General features: G+C 35.2%; 1 protein-coding gene across 2 annotated transcripts; it reads left to right on the top strand.

Annotated features, from left to right (window-relative positions):
* Positions 1 to 674: 674 nt before the first annotated feature.
* LOC100250429 (tobamovirus multiplication protein 1) lies at positions 675 to 22,914 on the top strand. Of its 2 annotated transcripts, XM_002272511.4 has the most exons (13): positions 677 to 1,049; positions 2,135 to 2,185; positions 3,100 to 3,133; positions 9,922 to 10,008; positions 10,093 to 10,144; positions 10,770 to 10,947; positions 11,095 to 11,190; positions 12,715 to 12,775; positions 16,260 to 16,324; positions 16,533 to 16,607; positions 16,714 to 16,789; positions 19,800 to 19,966; positions 22,563 to 22,914. In XM_002272511.4, the coding sequence occupies exons 1-13, from the start codon at positions 945 to 947 to the stop codon at positions 22,584 to 22,586; spliced, it is 1,071 nt and encodes a 356-aa protein (XP_002272547.1). In that variant the 5' UTR covers positions 677 to 944; the 3' UTR covers positions 22,587 to 22,914. The 2 variants fall into 2 exon arrangements, with proteins under 2 accessions (XP_019078243.1, XP_002272547.1); XM_019222698.2 differs by lacking the exon at positions 11,095 to 11,190 and having other exon boundaries at positions 675 to 1,049.
* Positions 22,915 to 23,058: the final 144 nt, after the last annotated feature.

Raw genomic sequence — 23,058 nt, 5'->3', positions numbered from 1 at the left:
TAAGACACAGCCCCCACCCCCACCCTTAGACCACGGTCTCCTTTTTAATTTCTAGCTTATAATAATTATCAACATACTAAATAAAAATAACACCTCTTTCCTTGAATATTCTCCACTTCTCCGTTCATTTTTTAATACTCTCAATTATTTTACCCACACCCTTAAACCTCGTGTCATTGATTATCCCATAACAATGAGTATCAAGTAAATTCATGATATTATTAGTGATAGGTTCGGATCTGAATCATGTACTACTTAATGAAACTGGTTAGGACCACCTTCACGGGTTTTATGGAAGAATATTTTTAGTTCATTGATTTGAAAAAAAAAAAAAAAAAAAAGATATTTCACTTTTTCAAAAATCATATCCATTTTTAAATATTTGAGAATGTCCAAATTTTCACCCTCACTTATTATAAAGGATGAAAATGACATGCTTTGGTGTTCAAACTTTACATCAAATACTTTATGAAAAAAATTGAGGGGTATTTTTGTGCATTGGACTTTATACCTACCATTTTAAAAGGGTGGAAAAAAAAATGATTATTGGGATTGAATATTATTTTTATTTTTATTTATTTAATATTAAATTGTGAAAAGAGGAAAGTGGTATATTTGGAGAAGATTTCATGTTTATTATTTTAATTAATTTAATAAAATAGGGAAAGGAATGAGAAAAGTAGAATACGGAAAACCCCTCTTTCATATTCTCTTTCTACGCTTTCTCACTCTAGAAACGGAAGATCTGCCATGAAAGATACCCCCAAAGGATTTCACTTTCAAGCCGTACACTTCACAGTTCGAAACGTCAAAAGAAAAAAAAGAGCGTGTTTGTTGTGACTCATTCTCTCTCATCGTTTTCCATTGAGAGAGAGAGAGAGAGAGATACAGAGTGAGAGATTGGTGGCTTCCCTGCTCTGGCGGTGCATGCTTGGTTAGAGACGATGTTTGAATTGAGAGACGGCAGTTGCTTTCCACGTGTCCTGGCGGCTGTCAATGTGGTTCTTGCCTGCATCGATGGTGTCGTTGCTCTTCTTGCATTCTCTCAGGTATCTGTTGCCTTTTGATTTCTGTTTTCAGAAATGGGTTTTTGTTTTTTCAATTTGGGGAGTTTGATTTTGTGCGAAAAACCCACTTTTTTTGTTTGGGTTTTGGGCAGTGTGGAAGATGAGAAATGGGGTTTTCTTTACTTTGCTTTGAATGTTTGAGAGTTTTGAAATAGGCATTTTGTGGTTTTGTAGGGAGGATTTATTGACGGTGGTTTGCGGGTTTTGTTGGAATAATTCATAGTTTTCATGATTTTAGTGCACTAACCAGAACAAGAAAATGGATGGGATACTTGTGATATTTTGATGGATCAAAACATTACCATGAATCCGAAGCTACACTTTCAGTCTTCAGAGATGAAAATGGGTGTCCAATTGTGGTGAGAACTTCAAGTCCTAAGTGTTTTGATGGTTGAAGCTATGATTCTGACGAGTGGTATTCCCATTGCTTAGGACAAAGGCTTCAAAGAGCTTCCTGTGGAAGGGGATTTTTTAGTAATTGTTGGAGGTCTTCTAGGCGTGCTATAGAAAGTATCTAATCTGATCTCAGGTTGTAAGCATCTTCTTAGGCATTTAGAGAAGGGTTCTTGTATTTAATATCTTGCATTGTAAGGATTGGATCAAGTGGAAGACTAATGTCTAGTTGATATGATCACACTTTAAAGGAGTTCTGGATTTTGGAGGGAATTGTGCCAGTGATGTTGGCAGGAACCATTCAAAACGATTTGAATGTTCCTGGTCTCTTAAGGCCTCAATCTTAACAAGAAAAAGAAAAGATTGGATACTGTCTACAATTATCATATTTAAATTTCTTGCAAGGCTGCATGCCTCTCATTAGGCTTAAATTATCAATATTTTGTGTGGGTTTATCAAATCAATTAATTTATTATCTTCTTCAATGCATGCTAATTGGTGGTTGTATATATGGGATTGAGATGGTTAGAAACGTTGATAATTTTTTAATATTTATAAAGATCTTTGAAGTTCCTAATTTTTTTTGTTAGGCAATAGTTATTTGAAGTTCCTAATTACTGTTCTTGTTCATCTATTTGAAATGAGTCTAATTTGTTGCCGCTTTGTTGTACCAGTTAATAAGGATCCACTCAAGGAGTAGACAACTTGGTTGGACTCGCCAAAAAGTAAGAATCAGGTTCTTGAACCATTTTCTGTCCAAGACTTCTACTCTTATTTGTTATTCAAGTTAACCTCTTGGATGAAAATATGGAATTATCAATTTCTTGATTGATTAAAATTTGTATTCAGCTTTCACTTTGCTAAGATCAATGAATTTGTTTCAGTTGCTCACCATTGCATTATGGACATAAGGTAGTAGGGTGTGTGAACATCTTATATTGCACTTTAAGTTTAAGGTGCCATTGGAGGTAAAAGTGAAGATGGTGAGAAAGTACATAATTGCCTAGGATTTAATGGAGGACATAGCTCTTGATTGAGTGGAATAGTAGATAATAATTCTTGTTACATATCCAAAGAGTTGGAATAAAAAATTTGTTGAGTTGAAACGAGACATCTTATTTTAGGGTCATCACATGGCCTTTGGGCTTTATCCCTTAGTGTCCATAATGCGTCATGGACCCTTTTCCTACATTCTGGCATGATATAGGTGCAAATTTTCTAATTTATTCAGGAAACCTACTTAACCATATCCTCTTGAATTTATCTTTTCCTTGTCTTTCTTATCCTTCATGACAGGCTCCTCTCTCTCTCTCTCTCTCTCTCTCTCTCTCTTTTATATGTATAATGCATGTTAATGCTGTTGTTCTAGCTTTTACAAATGTGACATGCTTAAATAAATTTCTGTTCCATTTTCTTTTGGGTTATAAGCAGTAACTGGAATTGTTCCATGTTCATAGAATATATTCTACTTTCTTTCATTCCTTCATGTTCTGGAAGTTTAAGGACACTAACTGTTTAATGGTGCATATGTATAGGCATATATGCCTTTTTTCTTTTAATAATCATGGTTTGAATCTGTTATCAGATTATTCATAGGAATGCTAGCATGATCTTGATACGAATGAATTTTGGCTCACAGGTTTTTCATCTCATAATTGGATCTTCTAATGTGGGTAAGAAAATGATCTGCAATCTGGTATTACTCTTTGTGCTACATCTATTGATCTGTAGTTCTTCTTATACTCTGCCCGTTGTCATGCTTATTAAAGTGTTGAGAGTCAATCTATTTTTAACTTGTGATGAACTTTTTCCCATTTTATTGTTGCCTGCTTCAAGTGTTGGTTCTGGGATTGAATATGGGTGATTAGTTAATAAATACAGGTATTTTATGGTGCCATCATCTCTTGGGAAGTTCCACTTGGTACACTTGCAGTAGACGAGTGGCTGCAACAAAGGAAGAAGATAACCAAGTCGGATGCAAATGAAATGAGTAAAGGAAAAGGAGAAGTTGGCTTCATACTATTTTTGAAGGATTTATTCATTATTTAACAAATTTTGTTGGGATTAAACATATTGTCTCTATTAGTTCTCTCAATTGAGAAATGAGAACCATATAAAGAGTCCACTACTCCTTTATGAGGATTCTACTACTGCACACAGTGACCCAGTAATTTTTATAATCATCAGCAGCTTATACATACATATGCAAAGGAATGACGTTGCCCTTGTGCCACTGATGCATGACGTGGTTTTCTTTTGTTTATAATTTTTTAGCTGGCTGGAGCAATTCCTATGTATGGAGATACAGGCATTTTCTTGTGTAATCAGCAATGGTTTGGTTGTTCAAAGATTATAACTAAAAATAGCAGGACATAAACTTTTTCCTTCTACCATGGTTCGTAAAGATGATTTGGAAACCATCACTTTTCTCCAAATCATTACTACTACTCTTCATTATCTTGGGGAAGAAGTGAAGCTTTCCCTTCAAGCATAGTGTGGAATCCTTGGGTTCCTACAAAGGCAAGCTTCTTTGGTTGGAAAGCTTTATGAAGTAGGATTTTAATGATTGACCAGCTCCAAAGGAGGGGATGGAATTTTCCGAACAGATGCTACATGTGTAAAGGTGGAAGAGGAGTCAGCTGATCATTTGTTTATGCATTGCTCCAAGGTGAGAATTCTATGGTAGATGGTCTTTTCTCTTTTGGTGTGACTTGGGTTATAAACTCTTCGGTGAGAAGGACCACTTATGAGTTGGCATGGTTCTTTTTTGGGGAAGAAGAGTAAGAAAGCTTAGAAGATCGCTCCTGTGTGTATATTCTGGGTGTTATGGATGGAAAGAAATACAAGGTTGAAAAACTTATGTCTAGTAGGTTAACACCCAAAGGGGGCTAAATGGGTGATCTTTTAAAGATTTTGATATAAGGATTGAGATTTTTAACCCAAACTAAACCTGTGAGAGGGAATTAAGCCTTTTTAAATTAATTGAACCTTGATAGATTAAAGAGATCAATGGAAGAAAGAATCACATACAAGAGACAACAAATTTTACGTGGGAAACCTCCACACTAACTGTGGAAATAAAAAACCATGGGGTTTAAAACCTCAAATCAAGCATCCACTAATTGAAATCAAGATACACAAATTTACTTGATAACTTACCCTAAGACTTATTCTTTAGCATGTATATTGTGACCAACGTCTACGACGTAGCACTTCCAATGCTCTAGTGGATTCGCCTTAGCCTTTGAGGGGATGTAGGTCCTTTAGACAACTTGGAATTCGATAAATTGAATCGTTAAGAGATTTAGGAATGATAAGGCAAGTTAGGGTTTTTTCTCATGGAAGCATCAAACCCTAAAATGAGTTTGGGAAGGGTATTTATAGGTTCATAAACCCAAAGAAATAGAATCAATTTTTTTCATAAAAAATAAATCGAATTTTTTCAAAAAAGAGAATTGTCAGAATATGGTAGAAATAGAATGAGTGCCCGAACTGACTTATCCATCGCTTGAGTGCTCGAGTGGTGGTTCCAACGCTTGAGCGGTCCTATTTAACAAAACTTAAAATTAAAACGTTTTTACTCAAAACAATAATTATCCGATCCAATCCGTACCCTTTTTAAATACTAACTTGCCTCTATTAAACCTTTTCAGACTTACTTGTGACAATTTGGTTGAATGGTCAGCAACCTCGAGTCTTCAATGGAGAGTATGATAGAAATGGAATGAGCGCTCGAGTTGACTTATCCACCATTTTAGTGCTTGAGTTGGACTTATCCACCGTTTGAGTGCTCGAGCGGTGGTTCTAGTGCTTGAGTGGTCCTGTTTAACAAAACTTGAAATTAAAACATTTTTACTTAAAACGATAATTATCCAATCCAATCCGTACCCTTTTTAAATACTAATTTGCCTCTATCAAATCTTTTCAAACTTACATGTGACAATCTGGTTAAATGATCAGCAACCTCGAGTTTTCGGTAGAAAGTAAGTCACTATCTAAAAAGGTTTCTATGTTAGAATGAAAAAGAACAAAATTACCAACAACAAACTGAAGACATTAGGCCCTAACAAAGGTCATTTGATGGCACAAAACAATAAGATCAAGTAATCAAATCTTCCTTTATGTCTACCTTTTTGGATTGGGTTAGAGTGTACATAAGTGACCATTCCATGACTGTGATAGGCCTTATTGATTAACTGATCTCAAAGTAGGTTGAGGGAGGGTGTTTTTGGTTATCTCCTTTGTTTGCTTGCTTGATGGCACTCTTTGTATACACCATGTATACTTTGTTGCACCCTCTTTTAGGCACCTTGAATATATTCTCTATTTTGCCTAGAAAAAAAAAAAGAAAAAGAAAAAGAAAAGAAAAGAAAACATCACTTTTTTCAATCTCTTGATGTGGCTGTTAGGACAGCGTGAAGCCTGTAATTCTTGTACTTCAGCAACCAGTCCATCATGATATGATTCATATCTATAATATGGAAACAAGCACACAGCTCAGAATGTTGTTGACATTTTTATAATGAGAAGGCTCTGTTCATTCTTTATTTCCTAATTTCTTTAGGGCTTGATGTTTATCTATTTTTAATGCAACTTATGAAAAGTTGCTAGCTGCAAACTTATTTTTTGGATATCCATAATTGTTTAATCCCCTTTAAGATATCTGATGCTAAGTGCATCAATTGCAACCATTCAGAAGAGGTGAAATAGTTTTGTTGGAGAATTGATGTTGGATCACCTCAAAAATCTCAAGCTTATGGTGGCAATACTTTACTAGTTTTTGCTAAAAGATACCGAGTCTGTCCAAAGCCCTTGAATGGGCTTAGAGAATGAGGAAGCATTAAGTTGCAATTGCACTAGGTACACTATATAGTCACCCATTAGAAGATGCATCCAATTTAGAGGCTACTGCTGTTGGTAGCTTAAGTTTCATTTAGAAGTTTTCCTTTCTGGCGAGTTTTGAATTGATTGTTGTTGCTTTATGTTTCCTTTTAATTTAAATTGATTCCTACCTTATTTGGGAAAGTATTTCATTCGGCTTATCATGTTTTGTGGATGTTATTAGTAGTTAGGTATTGAATCAAACATGCATAAGTTGGCTTAGATAAATTTTCTCCCATCAACTCTGCCATATTTGCTCTCTACTTTGGATGCATGTAAAGTGTCCCTTTTTCTTACAAGTATCAACCGAAACACTATGGAACTAGATCCCAAATCCTTGAATGCTATGCTCCAAATAGAGATTTCAACAAAAATGGGTACAAGGAGACGAATACCTTCAAGTGGTGGTGACCATACATGAGAGAGCTTCTCAGCCAAAGTCTTGAATCTGCATGCAAGGTGCCAATCTAAGAATCTAAGGCTCAAAGGAGTGCTTGTGAAGGCTTCATTAATAAAGGCTCAAAGGGAGGAATAAGAGTACAACAACTCCCAAAGTGCATCTCTAAACATCCTTAAAATCCTCACATTTCTTTCCCATCGGATTGTCCATATCAAATTGAGTTCAACGATTGTCCATAAAACCCTATCTTTGGGTTTACTGCTGAAGCCTCTAAATGGAATGGTCAACATTTTTGCCACCCTACAAGGTGGAATCCCAATATATGCCAGAAACTCAAAGCAATTGGGCAATGAAGGAAATGATCATCAACATGCCACACACACATATACACACATGGATATCCTACTCCAAATATATTGTTCTTGTTGAAGTAAAAAGCCAATAGAAAAAATAAAAGACACACCAACACTCCACATCTAGGTCTTACTCTATCTCAAACTCAGATTAAGAAGAGTGCCCTTGAAATACAAATCAATCATAATAAACAATGCAGGAAAAGGGAAGAAACGGGAGAAAAAGGGGGAGATAGAGTGGTTGTAGATCAAGAATAGTCACTCCACTCCAATACATTTCCAAAGGAGGTAGGATTACTTTGATTCGGAGTACTTTGGCGAGTATGCCCATTTACTATATGTCTATGCTCTCTATGCCCAGAAAAGTCAGATTGAGGTTAGAGCGAATTAAAAGGGATTTCTTGTGGGGAGGTGGGGCTCTTGAGAGGAAGCCTCATCTTGTTAGGTGGGATTTGGTTTGCCTTGAGAAGTGTAATGGGGGGTTGGGGGTTAAGAGTCTTTCTATCCTCAATAAGGCTCTTTTGTGTAAATGGAGTTGGAGATTTGCTATTGAGAGAGAAGCTTTTTGGAACCAAGTGATTAGGGGAAAGTTTGGGGAGGAGCAAGGGGGATGGAGTTCAAAGGAAGCAAGGGAGGGGTATGGTGTGGGGTTGTGGAAAAATCTTAGGAAGGAATGGGAAGTTGTAAGAAGTAGGCTATTTTTTGTTGTGGGGAATGGGCAAAGGGTAAAATTTTGGAAAGATATTTGGTGTGGGGATGAACCTCTTTGTGTTTCTTTTCCTTCCTTATTTGCACTGGCTGTTTTCAAGGATGCTTGGGTTAAGGATGTGTGGAGGTGCAATGAGGGTGGGGGAAGTTGGAGCCCGCTTTTTTCTAGACCGTTTAATGATTGGGAGTTGGACGAGGTTTGCAGATTTTTTGTGGCCTTAAATGGGAAGCGAATTCAGCAAGGATGATAGGGTGATTTGGAGAGAGACTAAATGTGGGAAGTTTTCAGTTAAGTCTCTTTACAAATCATTAGTATCAGGCCATCCAGTCTCCTTCCCTTCGTCGGCTATTTGGAAAGTCTCGGTGCAGCCTAGAGTGAGTTTTTTTGGGTGGGAAGCAACTTGGGGGAAGGACCTTACCTTGGATCAGCTTCAAAAGAGAGGATGGGCTCTAGTGAACAGATGTTACCTTTGTCATAGGCACGAAGAATCAATAGATCACATTCTCCTCCACTGTGAAAAGGCAAGGACTCTTTGGGCGTTGCTTTTCTCTATGTTCGGGGTGCAGTGGGTGCTGCCAGCCACTGTTAAGGAGATGCTTTTGGGGTGGAATAGGACTTTTGTGGGAAAGAAGAGGAAGGGTGTTTGGAGAGCAAGTCCTTTGTGCCTCTTTTGGAAGGTTTGGAAGGCAAGGAACAAAGTTGCTTTTGAGGAAGAAGAGCTGTCAATTCAAAGGCTTAAGTTTTCTTTTGTTTATTTTCTTTGGTCGAAGATGAAATTGTCTATAAAAGATGGTCCTTCGACCTTAGTCGATTTTGTTGGTTGGGTGGCAACCCGTTAAGGGTGTGGGTAGGGAAGCTCCTTTGGCCTTGGCGTTCAGCTAGGGTGTGAGGGGTGTTTTTCTTTCTTGTATATTTAAGCCACTGCTTTGGTGGTTTTTTAATACAATCTCTTTACTTATCAAAAAAAAAGAATAGTCACTCCACTCCATAGATAGTGAACACAGATTCTGTCTTACTCTATCTCAAACTCAGATTAAGAAGAGCGCCCTTGAAATACAAATCAATCATAATAAACAATGTTGGAAAAGGGAAGAAAAAGGAGAAAAAGGGGGAGATAGAGTGGTTGTAGATCAAGATTAGTCACTCCACTCCATAGATAGTGAATACAAACTCTTTTGTCACTTTGAATTCTTTTTCGGGTTGGAAATGCGGGCTTCTGCTTATTCAAAATCCCAATCTGGTTTTAGGATTGGTCACATTCTTGGACTTGGGGGGACAAATTCCAGAAATTCCAATTGGCTGTGACTCTACATTTTCCAATCCTTGTTAAAATATTTAAGTAAGAAAGTCCATTATCATATAATTTAATATATTACCTGACATTGTGAGTCCATGGATGAAGAGGGGTGGTTAATATTTAGAGCAGAATGGGAATCTTTCATTCATTTAATCTCAGGATAATGGTTAATCTTGAGAAATTTAAAGTCACCTAACTTGTAATTTCAAATGGAGCTTCTGTTGGATATTGAGCTTCTCCTCTGTCGATTTTTTCCATAGTTCAAATCTGGATTCACAGTGGAAAAGAAAACAGTTCATGGCTAAGATACACCTGATAGACTTAGGTTTATCTTCTCATTGACAACCCATTTATTTTGGTTTCCCTGGAAACTAAGTTCAAGGCTAAGATACACTTGTGTCATGGGTTAGCTTGTGCATAGAAAAAGACTCAATGATTCTAATTGATTTTATAGATTAGGTGGGATCTAGTTCAGGGAGGGAGTAATTATTTTCTATGTTCTCTCTCTTTACGGCAACGTCTTCTGCTACCTATTGTATACGTCCTTTGTACCTTGGTATATAGCTTTCTTTTTTCCTTTTTGATATTTGTGATATTTTCTTATTTACTTATCGCCCCCCCCCCCCCAAAAAAAAAAAAACATCCACATCTTTTTTTTTTTCATAAAAAAAAAATGGTAAACTATATTGATCTTCCAAATATACCATGAAGTTGTAAAACCATATGTTTTTTTGCTGTTCTTCCACATTAATATGTAATTGATGCTTTCATTTCACCTTTATCTTGAGCTCACTATTGGAATTAATTTCCTATCCTGGCAGGTTACTTCCTTTATTTTGTTTTAACTCTTGTGGCTACCTGTAAGGGTTGGCTATGCTGGTCGAATTCTTGTGGCTTTGTTCTCATGGGTAGGCATTTTTAAGAAGTAATTAAAATTTTATGTTTAGATGCTGGTATAAGGATTTAACAGCGTGAAGAACTGTGCTGTGCAGCCTGCCCCAAAATTTTGCTTCTTGCAGCATTTCTTCTACTTTTATCATTCTGGTATGTTTTTATTTTGTTATAAGGAGTTTAGAAAATTTATTTTAAGAAAAGTATTTCAATGTAAGGAAATTTCTATGTTCTAACTTACCATCTGATCTACACATTTTTTTATCCCATCACAAAGTAGGTTTCACCATAAATTGCAATTAACTGTTTCTTGTAGCACATGCTGCTGGTATAGGGCTCTCTATTCCAAATAGATTGTGGATCATGATTTAAATCAGATTCTATCTATTGGATTTTATGGACTGCATGTGTTGAATGTTCATTGAATAATTTCCTTTTACTTGTTGTAGGACAACAGATAAATCAGAGCTGTTAATCTTACTAAAGTAGAGTTATCAGATTTAGATGTACCATTTTAATCACATGCTCTTATTTATCCTGGACAATGCCACACCCAGAATTTCAGTTAGTTTTCCCACCAACATTTGGACCTGGTGCGACTTACTGATGTCTGTATACTGCATTTTTTATGTTTCAAAAAATCTGAAATTGAGGGTTTTCTGTGTAATTTATCTCTAGATCAGGATTATTTTCTCAAGTTGATATATTTTATTTTAAAGCTTTGGAAATCTGTGTTTGTGAGCTATATTATATGCTTTTATGGGGGGTGATTTTATAGGGTCGACCTTTGCCATCAGCCAGATGATGAAGATGATGAGGATGAAGAGTCTAGTTCTCAGGAAGCTTTGTTGGAAAAGACGTTAAATTTGCCAAGCTCATCAAATAAAAATAGTCATAGAAAATGTTGCTCTCTCCGAGCCATCCATATTGGCAGCCGTCAAAAAATTGTCATTTTGGTATGGCAAAGATTAAAGTTTCATTTAAGTGTATCATACTTTCATGCATAATTGCTTTGGCACACACAATTGGACACAAACACTTTTTCTGCTTATGGATCATACAGACATCTTTTTCAAGTTGACATTTATACTGTACTTTTCCAGGTTATTGTGCTTATTTTTGTTTTAATGGTTACATTTGCCGTGCTAATCTGGATTGGAATGGGAAAGAATCTTATTGATTCATCAGTAGTGGCTCGGGTATGGACTTATTTCAAATTAGTTTTATTGTTGGCCATCTTGTGTTGGCATCTAGAATACTGTTTTTGGTTCATCATGCATTTGGATTTTGCACTCAGCATCAAGAAACAATAACATTTAATGGTGTCTATAATTTTTTTCTTATTTGTATTGTTGGCCTCTCGTCATTTCCTTTGTCCTATATTTGATGAGCCACCTTGTCTGGAACTTGTGAAACGAACATAAAAACAGGTCACATTCCTTGGCATTGTTTAATATTTCCTGAAAATTCACAAAGGGCAATTTGATCAAATAAAAGCCTTTAGATTCTTTGTTCAAGAATTGCAACAAAAGTAATTCCCTCTTTTAGGGATTCCTTTATGCGAAATAATGCATAGGAACATAATTTCCGGGAAATACTTCTCTTGAGAGGCCTTTTTAACTCTTGAAGTAAGATAGAAATCCTACCCTGGATCCTTCTTTCTCAGAGTTACATTTCTCTTATTGTTGTTTATTCTCAATTTAGATCATCGAATTCTACTATTCTTGATTCTATAACATGCATTTTGATTCAACTGACATTTTGTAACTCACTGCTACATTAATCCTATTATATTCTAATTAGGATAGGTGGGATCATTGAATTCGGCAGGACTCCTGCAATTGTAGGAGCATGTGGTTTTGATTTTGATTTTTTGATTCTCAACTGAGCCCAACTTATTTGGCTTAAAGAATACCTTTTGACTTCTTTAAAATTTCACCATATGCCCTTAAAAATTAATTTTTTATTATTATTATTTTTTTAAATTTGAGGTACAATTTTTTTTTTAATTCCTTAATTTTTTTAACATTTTTTAAAAGTCATTATCTTTATAAGGTAGGTCTCCAAAAGTTCTTGTATTTTATATAGGAGTTACTATCCTTTTTTGTTTTTTAAAAATAGGAAATAGGAAGTGTATCTAAACGGACATTTAGCTTTCTAAAAATAACTGCAGAACTTTACCAAAAAAATCCAAAAAAATTGACAATTTGTATTACCAAGGTAGAAAGGAATAGATGTACGATAGAAACATGTATGTACATATAGAAAGACACAAATAAGTAATAACACAACACATCTATGTGAAAAGTACAAGTGAAATGGAATAATAAGCAGAACTTTTCTTTTCTTTTTTTTCTTTTTGTTTTTTGTTAATGGTGAAAGTTACACTAGTATGAAAGCTTGAATATATATATTCACATCTTCAAATTGGACATCAACCAGATCAAAACATATTGGTTTTGGCTGACACTTGAATGAGGGAGGGTAGGTTGTGGTAGAACAATGGTTTTGCTATTTGTTAAAAGAGTTGGGTGCAAATTAGCTAAGGATATTCAAACTTGATTGCAGATTATAATTATTACATGTATTAGAACTGTTAGAGAGTTTCTTTATTATGACAAAAAGAGGGTTAAGAGTGTTCCAACATTATTGTGGGATTTTCTGTTTTTTGTTTATAGTTAAGTAGTAAATGTATCATACAATAACTGTAAATCATCGTGCAGGTATATGTGGACCTTTTTTCCATAGCAATCCTTTTGTTAGGAGGGGCATTAGCATGTTATGGTGAGAAACTATAACCCTAAATGGTCAAGTTCATTGTGATTGTTAGTATTGTGCATACTGTTTGCTGTCATAAATATTGTGCATTCTGTTTGCTGTCTTTGTTCTCTAATGTGATAACATTTTCCCCTTCTGCTTAAAAATTGGCTTAGGAAATGTAATTTACTGGAAATGCTAGTTATTATTTAATTGAGTCACCATGTTCACTAGGCATGCCAAAAAAATGAATAGCATTAAGATACTCAATGGGCAGATCAACTATTTGTTTGTCATGTTTTTATAATTTGAATCATGACCCTGTTATAACTTATAACAATGTATATAACCATTAGAATAGAAATTACTTCATAATACAAACATTCTACAGAGTCCCTGGAGAATGTTTGTATGACATGCATTCGTTCTATCTGAATGTGGTTGTTATCATTATTCAATATTCACAATCCTGTTGTCATTTTTTATAGGATTTTTTTAGGCCTACTGTACCTACATTTTTAAACCCTTTCCCTTGAGTGTCATTTAGCTTAGTTGGTTTTCAGTATTTGTACCTTAGGGTTGGGCCTATGTGGTAAGGAGCCTAGATGAGCTTTTGGAGATGTAATACTTGTATAGTCTTTTTTTCCCTTTTGTATAGATCTCCTTGTAAAGCAGGGGTTTTTTTGGGTCTTGTGATTAGGTTTGTATCTCATGGGAAGGATTTCTCATCCTTCTCATGTTTTCTTCACATTAATTAAAACATCTTTTGTTTTTTATCAGAAAAAAAAAAAAAACAGAGGACTGGGAATGAATGTTCAGGCAATTTTGTCTTTCTGATATGACAAAAGTGTTTTGATACAAAAATAGAGTGGTGGGAGAATGCCTTAATAATAGTAGCAACTACAAGCTTATCCCAACCATAGAGGGCTGAAAAGGAGATGAACCCTAGTACACAGGAAGCAGAAGACCAAAACAAAAGCTTAGGCCATCATTAGACATTCAACAAAACCAAACAAGGAGTGGAAAATTCCTTTGAATATTCTCCGATTTTGTTCCCTTCGATAAGCCAAAACAGGCTTAGCCACATTATTTCCAAGTTTTCCTTTGACTTCTCCTGACAATATTACTTTTCAAAAAATTAGAGCATCTTTCATTGGTAGAACTGTAACATGCAAAAAACAAAGCGACTTAAAGGGATCAAGCCCCATTATAATGGAGGAGAATATGATTTGCCTAATCCTTGTGTTGCCTACATAAACGACACCAGTTCACCAAAATGTTATTTCTTTGCATCAATTGGTCTAGGGTGAGGATCTTCTTCCACACTGCGTCAGAAGTAAAGAAAGGAATCCACATTGGTCAGAGCACTAGAACATCAAACCTTAGTACGAGGAAAGAGAGAGAATGAATCAAAGAGGATGTCTGAGAAGGATTTAACCATGAAGTAGCCTGTAGTAGGTCCCTTCCTGTAAAGAGTACCCTCTCTATATTTCCTATCATTCAAGTTATAAAGTTTGGCCATAAAAGACAATACCATCTCAAACTCCCAATCATTGAAGCTTCAAAAAAAGCTATGGTTGTAATGACCCGATTGAAGCCTCTTAACTAATTGTCAAGGTATGGAAATTGATCCATAAGAGAGCTCTCTTCATACCAGATGGGTGTTGGTGGATAAGGTTGTCATGGTTTACTGGAATTGTAGGGACTCATGGCAAGCCAGCCAGGTTTTGGTGGCTTTCTAGGAGATAACAGAGGAACAATTCTCAAAACCTTCTCAAAGCTAGTTGGAGGCAGAAATATTAGCACTTCTGGAAGATAGGAGAGGGTTATACATTGGCTTTAGAGAATATTAGGAATTTAGGGACGTGTGATGCTCCTTCTAGAGATCTAGAGCTGTAAATCAAGGAAATAGGGTAGCCAAGGATGAGCTACATTGCTCTTTTGCTCTGTTGTGGGCCATCTTTGCTGCTGGCACTACTGAGCTATGAGCTATCTTGGGTTATGGTTTGTATTTCTTTATTTTTCTTTACAGAAAAGTATGGGCCTCATGAATTTGCATGCTGAGGTCTAATTTTATATAGTCATTATTTGAACTTTATTTTATTTTTTTAATAAAAAACAAGAGATGTATTAATTACATATTAAGAGTTCATGAGAAGGATGAGAAATCCTCCCACAAATATAGAAACCTTATCTAAACACTAAAAACCTCTGCTATATAAGGATATTTGTACAAGAATGTACAAGGAACTCATCTCATGAAAAAACGGCTAGGTTTCTCTCATTGTTGGCCCTACCCTAGTGGTGTACATACCAAATGCTGACTGAGCTGAATGACATTTATATGAACTTTATTAGATTCACAATACATTGATATCATGATAACGTAGAAAAAAAAAAAGGATTGGTACTTTATTTTTTCTTTATTATTATTATTTTTTATGGTTAATGGAACAGAAAAAAAGAAAAGAAAAAAACACATGGAAAAATGTTCAAAATGACTAATGAGCATAGCAAAAATTAGTATATTGGGATCAATGATAGAAAAGAAACCGATAGACTGAAATGAATACATCCATGGCTATAATTAGCAACAACTGAGGACAAATGAAAAAGAATTCTTTAGAATGGTTTGAGCACACGCAATGGAGGCCAATGTCAACAAGGAGGAGCCAGTGGATTGAAGTTGAATGTGCTCAAAGGATGTGGAAAAACTTCACAGAAGAGATGGTCCCCAGACATAGTTCAATGGTGACAAGGGTTTATGTGGTTGACACCTAATACTTGGAGTAGATTGCTTTATTGTTCTAAGTATTAATGTTGTTTTTTTATTTTTCTAAAAATGGGCTTGCTTTGATAATCTTTGTCATAAAATTGTAATTGAATTTCATGCAGGGAAAAGAGTCCTTCAGTAATTTAGAAATGTAGGAAAACAATGATTAGATTGGATGGTCATAACTCATTGTTTCTTCTGGACTCTACTTGGTTTGCTGAATAAATCTATTAAATTTTGGATTCTATCTCTTATAGGCAATTCATGGGAGGGCTGTGATGTATGCAAATGAAGCCAACAACCTGTTTAACCCACCCCCCCCCCCCCCCCCCCCCCCCCCCTCTTTTTTTTTTTCTCTTTTTTCTTTTATTTTCCCCCCTACAAATTCAGGAGTTGCTATTGCCCTCCTTGATACAGAGGAAATTAATAGGACAGCAGGGACTTGGTAAAAGAAGTTTAAATATGCTGCTGGTGAAATTGAAGATGTGGGTGTGACTTTTAACCAGCCAAAATGCTGGAGCAAAATGTGTGTTTCTGGCACCAAATAACGCTTATAAAACTCTAAAAATTGATTGACTATATATTCCACTTTGTATGTCAAAGAATTGGCCCATTGTGCATGGTGGGGTACCAAGTTTCTGATGCTTTTTTTCATCTGTCAACCTTAGGTTTGTTTTCTTATCAATAAAAAGAAACTTACATGAATTCTTATTCCCTTTCATTGCATTTCGTGTTCAGGATTAATGTTGTGCTTGAAAATGAGAAAAGTAAGATCTGAGAGAGCTTCATCAGAAATGTCAAAGGTATTCAATAAAGTACTTTGGTATTCTATTTGTTCACTGCTTTTGCAATTACTATATCTGACCTGGAAAATAGTTAGTTGCTAGAGTAAAAACTCAAAATCACTAAGAATTTGTGGATGTGCTTATATATGTATATAAGGAGGTTCCAGTGATTTTAAAGTCCCATCAGCCTGCTATCTTTAGAGCTTTTTTATTTTTTTCTGTGCAGGTTGCAGGATTGGCTGTTGTTTCCGTTATATGTTTTACCTCAAGTGCTTTTGTGGCTCTTTTTACCGATATTCCAGTATGTAATCATCATCCGCAAGCCCTGCAAGTATTCATGTGTTTATATTTCTAACTTGGTTTTTTTTTTTTTTTTGCATAACGTTGGAACATATTGATTATTGCAGATGCTCTATCATTGGCATCCACAGCCCGTAAATGGTGTTTCTACTTCACTTTTACTGATTTTGTATTATTTTATAGGTATTACATATTACCAACCCTTTTCAAGTTTTTCAATTGATTGATAATGATGTACTAACATTGGATTAATGATTCTATTATAACCCATGTAAAGTTGTAGTGGTTTTAGATTTTAGTATTCTCATCAATATGAAATTTAAGGAAAATTTACCTATATCCCACATTAGGATTTCTTAACTAAATCCTTACTAGGCAGGCATTATATGGTGCTTACTAAATCCTTACTAGACAGGCATAATATAGTGCTTAGATGGAAGAAAAAGTTGAAAGATTTTGTTTTTCCTACTTAAATATGATTCATGACATTTTTTTCTGCTTACCTTTCTTTAGGATGTGCTGTATGCTGATTAACTTTGATATAAATATCTGAACTACTCTTTTACTTGTATAAGTCCTTGGATAAAAGGGCTTGATGCAAAAGAAGGATTTTATAGAAAAATTATGTAGCTCAAACCCTTATTGGATAGTAAAAGATGCTGCTGCTTCTACCTCTTTCTTGTGACAGAACACATATATGCAATTTCATTATTGTTCAACTGTTTCTTTGTTATTTATTTTTATTGTTTACTACTTCTATTTTTCATGTTACTTAGAACTGAACTTGGAACTTCCCTGTCCTAACCTCAATTGCTTGCCACCTGAGCCAAGCCACAAGGGCGTTTTTGTGTTTATTTATTTCTAGCTTCATGTACTTTTAGGTCTTCTTCATCCTCCAATGCACTCATTGAAAACTTAGCTAACAATTCCCCTCAAGGACTGTGATCTAATGGCCATCACCCAAGGTTTGACCCTGGCAATGGGGTCCTTGAAAGTAGTAGGTTGTATCCAACCTAGCCTCTGGCCTTTTTTCTCTGCACAAAGTGGCCTCTCTCAGGGAAAAAGCTTGGATGTTTGCACTTGACAGCCCAAAACACTTGTAATCCACCAGTAAATGAATCCTCATGCCAAGGACTGTGGTCCTTCATTAATTTTCTAAGTAAGAAAGCTTGAAGAAAGAGGAAATGTTTTCCTCTAAAAAGAAAAGAAAAAGAGAATGGAAAAAAATAAAAAAGCAAAGGGGAAAAAAGGAATCTCACTGGGGAACTCTTCTGAAGTTGCTGCCCTACATTCCTGCTAGAAATATGAATTTGTTTGTCTATGAGTTCAGGAGACAATCTAGAGCTCCTCAATGCTGTTTAGCAATTTCCATTTAGGATGCCCAAGCTTAAAGCATTTCGTGGATGGCTCGAAGGGTCTCAAGTCTTATCACTCCAATCGGTCCCTTAGGAGATGTTGACATAGGCTTGTTAGCAAACTATTGAACTAGCATTCCACATCTTTAGATTTGAAGAAGCATTTTCTTTGGGGGCTTTAGCTAAACTCCTTAAAAGCAAGATTATGTGGCATGTCATCACTTTTGCTTTGTTTTGGGTTGTTTGGTGGGAGAAAGATGCTAGGATTCTTACCATAAATATTGGTTTGTAGAATTCATTTGGGGCTTGGTATATTTCTATTCTTCCCTTTGGGCTTCTACAATCTAAGCCTTTTGTTGAAATTGTTTTTGAGGTCTATACAGCTTTGATTGAAACTTGGTTGATAGGTCCTGGAGGATTCTTGGAAAATTGTTTTCATAGGTGGAATTCACCGTTGACCGTTGTTGGCTTAGGTTTTGATAAGTTAAATTTTGATGAATGTTCTTTAGAATTCAGGACATTTAGGGATTAAAGGTGCGATCAGATACCATTATGGTATAGTGTTCAGAGCTTTTGTGAAACTTGCATGAGAACGTTGGGTCATTGTGGCATGGATTTTAATAAATCTAGAGGGTGCATAGGCTTGTAGCAGGCTGGAACCTTGAGTCTCTCCACTGTTTTGGATGAAGGGGGATTATGCACTTATTACTTTGTAGGTGTCAGAGAGAAGGACGTTCACGGAAGTTTGATGAGTGACTTTAACAAATTGTAGATACAATTAGTGGCTTGAGAGTTTCTTTTCTTCAGTTTTGTGTTAAGAAAATCAAGTTGCTGATCAGTTAGCGAGAAGCAGGGTAGTTGGCATCTTGTCATGAACGCTGTTAACAAGAAAATAGAGGGTCCTACAATATCTTTAGTTTAAGCTGTGATATTTGGCATTTGCAGAATTTATTTTGAGGAACTTTCTTGTATTCATATTTTTGAAGAGGTTAGTTGGTTTGAAGACAATTTAGCTAGTTTGGGTGATAGTTCACATGATATTTTAATTTGGCATCATAGTTAACTTAGATTTGTTTTCCACTACTATGGCTGAGGTCTTGCCCTGTCTAGACATTGTACTTTTTTTCCTATATAATGCATTTCTTCATTACCAGAAGGAAAAAAGGATTAGGAGTACATCAGTCGAGCAATTGTACAATCCTGCAATCTGTACAAGAAACTGGTAGCATTCAGGTTTTCCTGGATTATGTGGATTTTTCTGTTTTTCTGTAGGACATTACGAAAATATTGAGATGATTTCCTGTAAAATGAGAGATTACTCAGAAACAGGAGATGTAAATGGTGATATGCACATGATCCTATAACTATAATTCTATTGGAGGAATTTGGATGGCCATTGATCCCACCTTGTGCGCTCATGTTTTGAAAAGGTGTGAAGTATATTGTGTGCCTCACAAAATGCCTCTTTGTGGTTCTTGTTCTTATATTATTATCATATTTGTGAGATTTTGATGATGGATTATGTAGGATTCCAGTTATGAAAGTTGGAATTTCTTGAGATATCGAGTAAAATTCTGTCTTTTCCTCTTCATGGTAGAGGGTGCTGGCTGGTTGTGGGAATTTAGTATTTACTGTTGAACTTCTTTTATGATCATTATATTAATAATGTTGGAAGCAAAATGGCCTAATGATGGGCGCAAAAACAGAATGTACATGAATTCTGGTCTGTGTTTAGTGATTCAAACAAGGGTAAAATGTGCCTACAATTGCACCACTTTGCTGAAAGTTAGTGCTTCTCAATGCTGTCAAAATCAATGTGCGAACTCTCATGTTTTCAGGTTCATCAGTACCTTCAGCATTTGTCTTATGGGTCATGAGAGAATTACCACCCTCAATTACAACTGTCATATATGTCGAATCAAGACCAGTAACATTCATCAGTGATAGTTCAGAATCTGTAAATCATCCTCAACGGTGGTCTACTGCCACAAGCTCACAAAATCAGGTACAATTGTTTATTAAACATTTTTTTGAAGAACTTTTATTCTGTTTTTTGGGGGACGTATGTGCACTTATCATGGTTTGTCTCAACAATCACTAGTTGTAATCAACTATATGATATGATATGATATATATATATATATGTATGTATGTATGTGTGTGTGTGTGTATGTATATATATATATATATATGTATATACTGGAAATCGATAGTCGATACATTATGATACATGATAAAACGATATAATAATACATAGACCTTTAACTATTTTTCATATTGTATAAGAAAAATCAAATTTGAATATTTTTTTAAAAGAATTATTTATATAAATTATTTAAAATGTGTTTTTAGGCTAAAAATTAATCATAAAAGGAGGAAAAAGTTTAAATAACCCTACATGAAAAGAATACATATTTGTTGTCAAAGGTACATGTGAAATGTTGAAAGTTAGTTAAATTTATTTTCACAATGAATGTTGGAGTATTGTTATTTGAATGTTGGCATTGAAAATGATGGAGTTGGTGAATACAAATTTTTACTTAATATATATAATTTTTTCTAAAAAAAATTCCATTGGAAAAAAATCCCGGCAAACATAGGAAGTTGGAATTTTAGAGATGACACACACACCACAAACACGTGTGTGTGTGTGTGTGTGTGTGTGTAACACATAAATTTATATGCTTATTTAGAATTTGGAACTAAAAATCATGGCTAAAAATTCAAGAATTTTATTTTTGTAGTTGTTGATATGAACCTATGCATTAACCTTATTTTGTCAAATTAACTCAAATGTTCACTATTTTTATATGGCATGACATGTTCAACTCTTTAAATCCTATTATTTTCTTTGAAATTGGTTATATGATACTTCATACTTCATGGTTATATATGTGTGTGTGTGTGTGGACAGATCCACAAATCATACTTCCATGGCATTTAACTGTTTTTAATAATTCTTTTCTCTATGGATGGCATTTTTAAAGCGGATATTCTAGTGGCAAAGTGCTTTAAGATGTGCACTGGAACCTAAAAGAGGTGAAGATAATTTCTTCAAGAAGGATTTTTGTAGAATGCTCTTTGAGTTATAAACTAGAAGTAAAACAATACAAGGTAGTGTGTTCAATTATATAAAGTTGGTTCTTGTCTGGGTAACTAAATAAAAGAAAAAGATGGTTCATGTGAAGGAAGTGGAACTGGGTGATTGAGTCTCATAGATGCCTAATAAACACTTTTTTAGCTGTGCTAATTATTAAGATTAGCATTATCATGTTCTTTTCCTTCAATTCTTGCCTCTTTTGTATGTTGGGAGTCCTAACATGCATTAAAAAAAATCCTATGCTTATGCCCACCAAACTTGTAGGTTCTTACTTTGTTTCTATCTCTTATTCAAATAATAGTTCCAGGATCCACTATTTGATTTGATGAACCTCTCTTTGGTAACACTTTTAATCTTCAACATCATTTGATATGCACTTTTAACAATCTGAATATGGTTTGATCTAGAAAATTCTTGATTGAGAGGATATAAATTTGTCATAATATTCCATTACACTCCTCTCCTTTGACCAAGAATTATTTAGATTTGAATAAAGAGGCTTATCCACTAAAATGCTTAATGTAATTGATCACACATTTTCTGCCAACTGCAGCTTCGTCTTTCCTTCTTTTGATTCTAAGAGTGAACTTATCCACCACATAGCATCATGACCTTCAAATTTGCCAAGAGAGTCTTCATTTTCTCTTCTATCTTAAACTAAATCAAAGTTCTAGAAACTAGTCTCTGGACTTTGTAGCCATGCAAGAAATCCTTCTGGATCTGCATATGAAATCAAGTATAACATTGTGTAACCATCATCATTTGTATTCAAAGGGCTCTCACTATATCTGGTGGTCATCAAACCATTCATGCAGTTCATCCAAATTGTCATATTTTGATTGCACTAGAACTTATCACAGAACTGTGCCTATAACCGTGTTTGCCAACAGTTGTTTTTCTTACGGTTCTGGCAAAGTCTTTAAATAAGTTATTTGTTTAGGTTTCACAAGGATTCCGAAGCTAATTCCCCTTTCATGTTTCCCATATTTATGTTGGCCACTTTCTCTGTTTGATCTTCTCCAAATTGGTGATAATGTCATGTACGTTATGTGCATGGTTTTGTGAAGTTGTAGCCAGGTACTACTCACAAAAGTGTCAGTTTTCAACAGTATAGCATTTTTGTTGGGTAAAAATTATGCCCTTAAAAGAACTTATACACAACGAAAAATCACAGCAAATTTGGTTTTTAATGACACTATGATCATGATGGCATCTTTCCATGATGCTTGTTCATATTTTGGAAGAATTTCCTGAACTCCTTAGTCGCTGATTTATAGCTAGTTGGTATTTGTTTCCTTTCTTTGTTGGCCTCTTGCAGTCAAGGCTCCCTGTTCTGATAGAAACCTAGATGAATGCAGGCAATGCTAATTGTAACAAACTATCACACGTGTCCTTTTTACTTCTTTATCTTTGCTTTTGGTTTTGGTTTGGAGTGTGGTTATTCAGATCATCAAATGGGAGAGCCAAGAGGTGTTTAGTGACTCAAGTTTTCTGACTGCAGATATCAAGAGCAAGTCCCATATAATTGGCATTGACTTTAGCAGATGCCAAATTCAAAAAGCCAAAGATGGCATTGCAGAACAAACTGGGTAGATAAAAATTGGATTGTGACATTATGCATTGACCTCAATGAAAGCTGATGAATTACTTCCTCCATAGGCAGTCGGAGTACAGCTGTAAGGTTGCCGGTGCCTGCTTTTTGACGTTTAGGCATGTATATAGTGGCAAGGTGCTAATTGAGCCTCTTTATCTTCTCATTTTTCCTGGATGGATGCTGCCTCTGGCTACTTAATAGAATTTTTAGTTTGGTTAATTGCAGCCTTTAGTGGATAGTGCTTTTGATGTTCCAGTTATCTTCAATCATTAACCTCTAACTGGTTGAAACAGACAGTTTTGTCCTCTTTTTCACACCCCTGGGAGCTCTACGATGAGGGAGAATTAGAGGATGTTTGATAAAACTTAATAATTTAAGATGATTTTAAGTTATATTAAGTCAT

The sequence above is a fragment of the Vitis vinifera genome, chromosome 10 (assembly GCF_030704535.1).
Source record: "Vitis vinifera cultivar Pinot Noir 40024 chromosome 10, ASM3070453v1".
Taxonomy (NCBI): Eukaryota; Viridiplantae; Streptophyta; class Magnoliopsida; order Vitales; family Vitaceae; genus Vitis; species Vitis vinifera.
The sequence above is the reverse complement of the archived record's forward strand: the minus strand, read 5'-3'. Positions and strand labels throughout refer to the sequence as shown.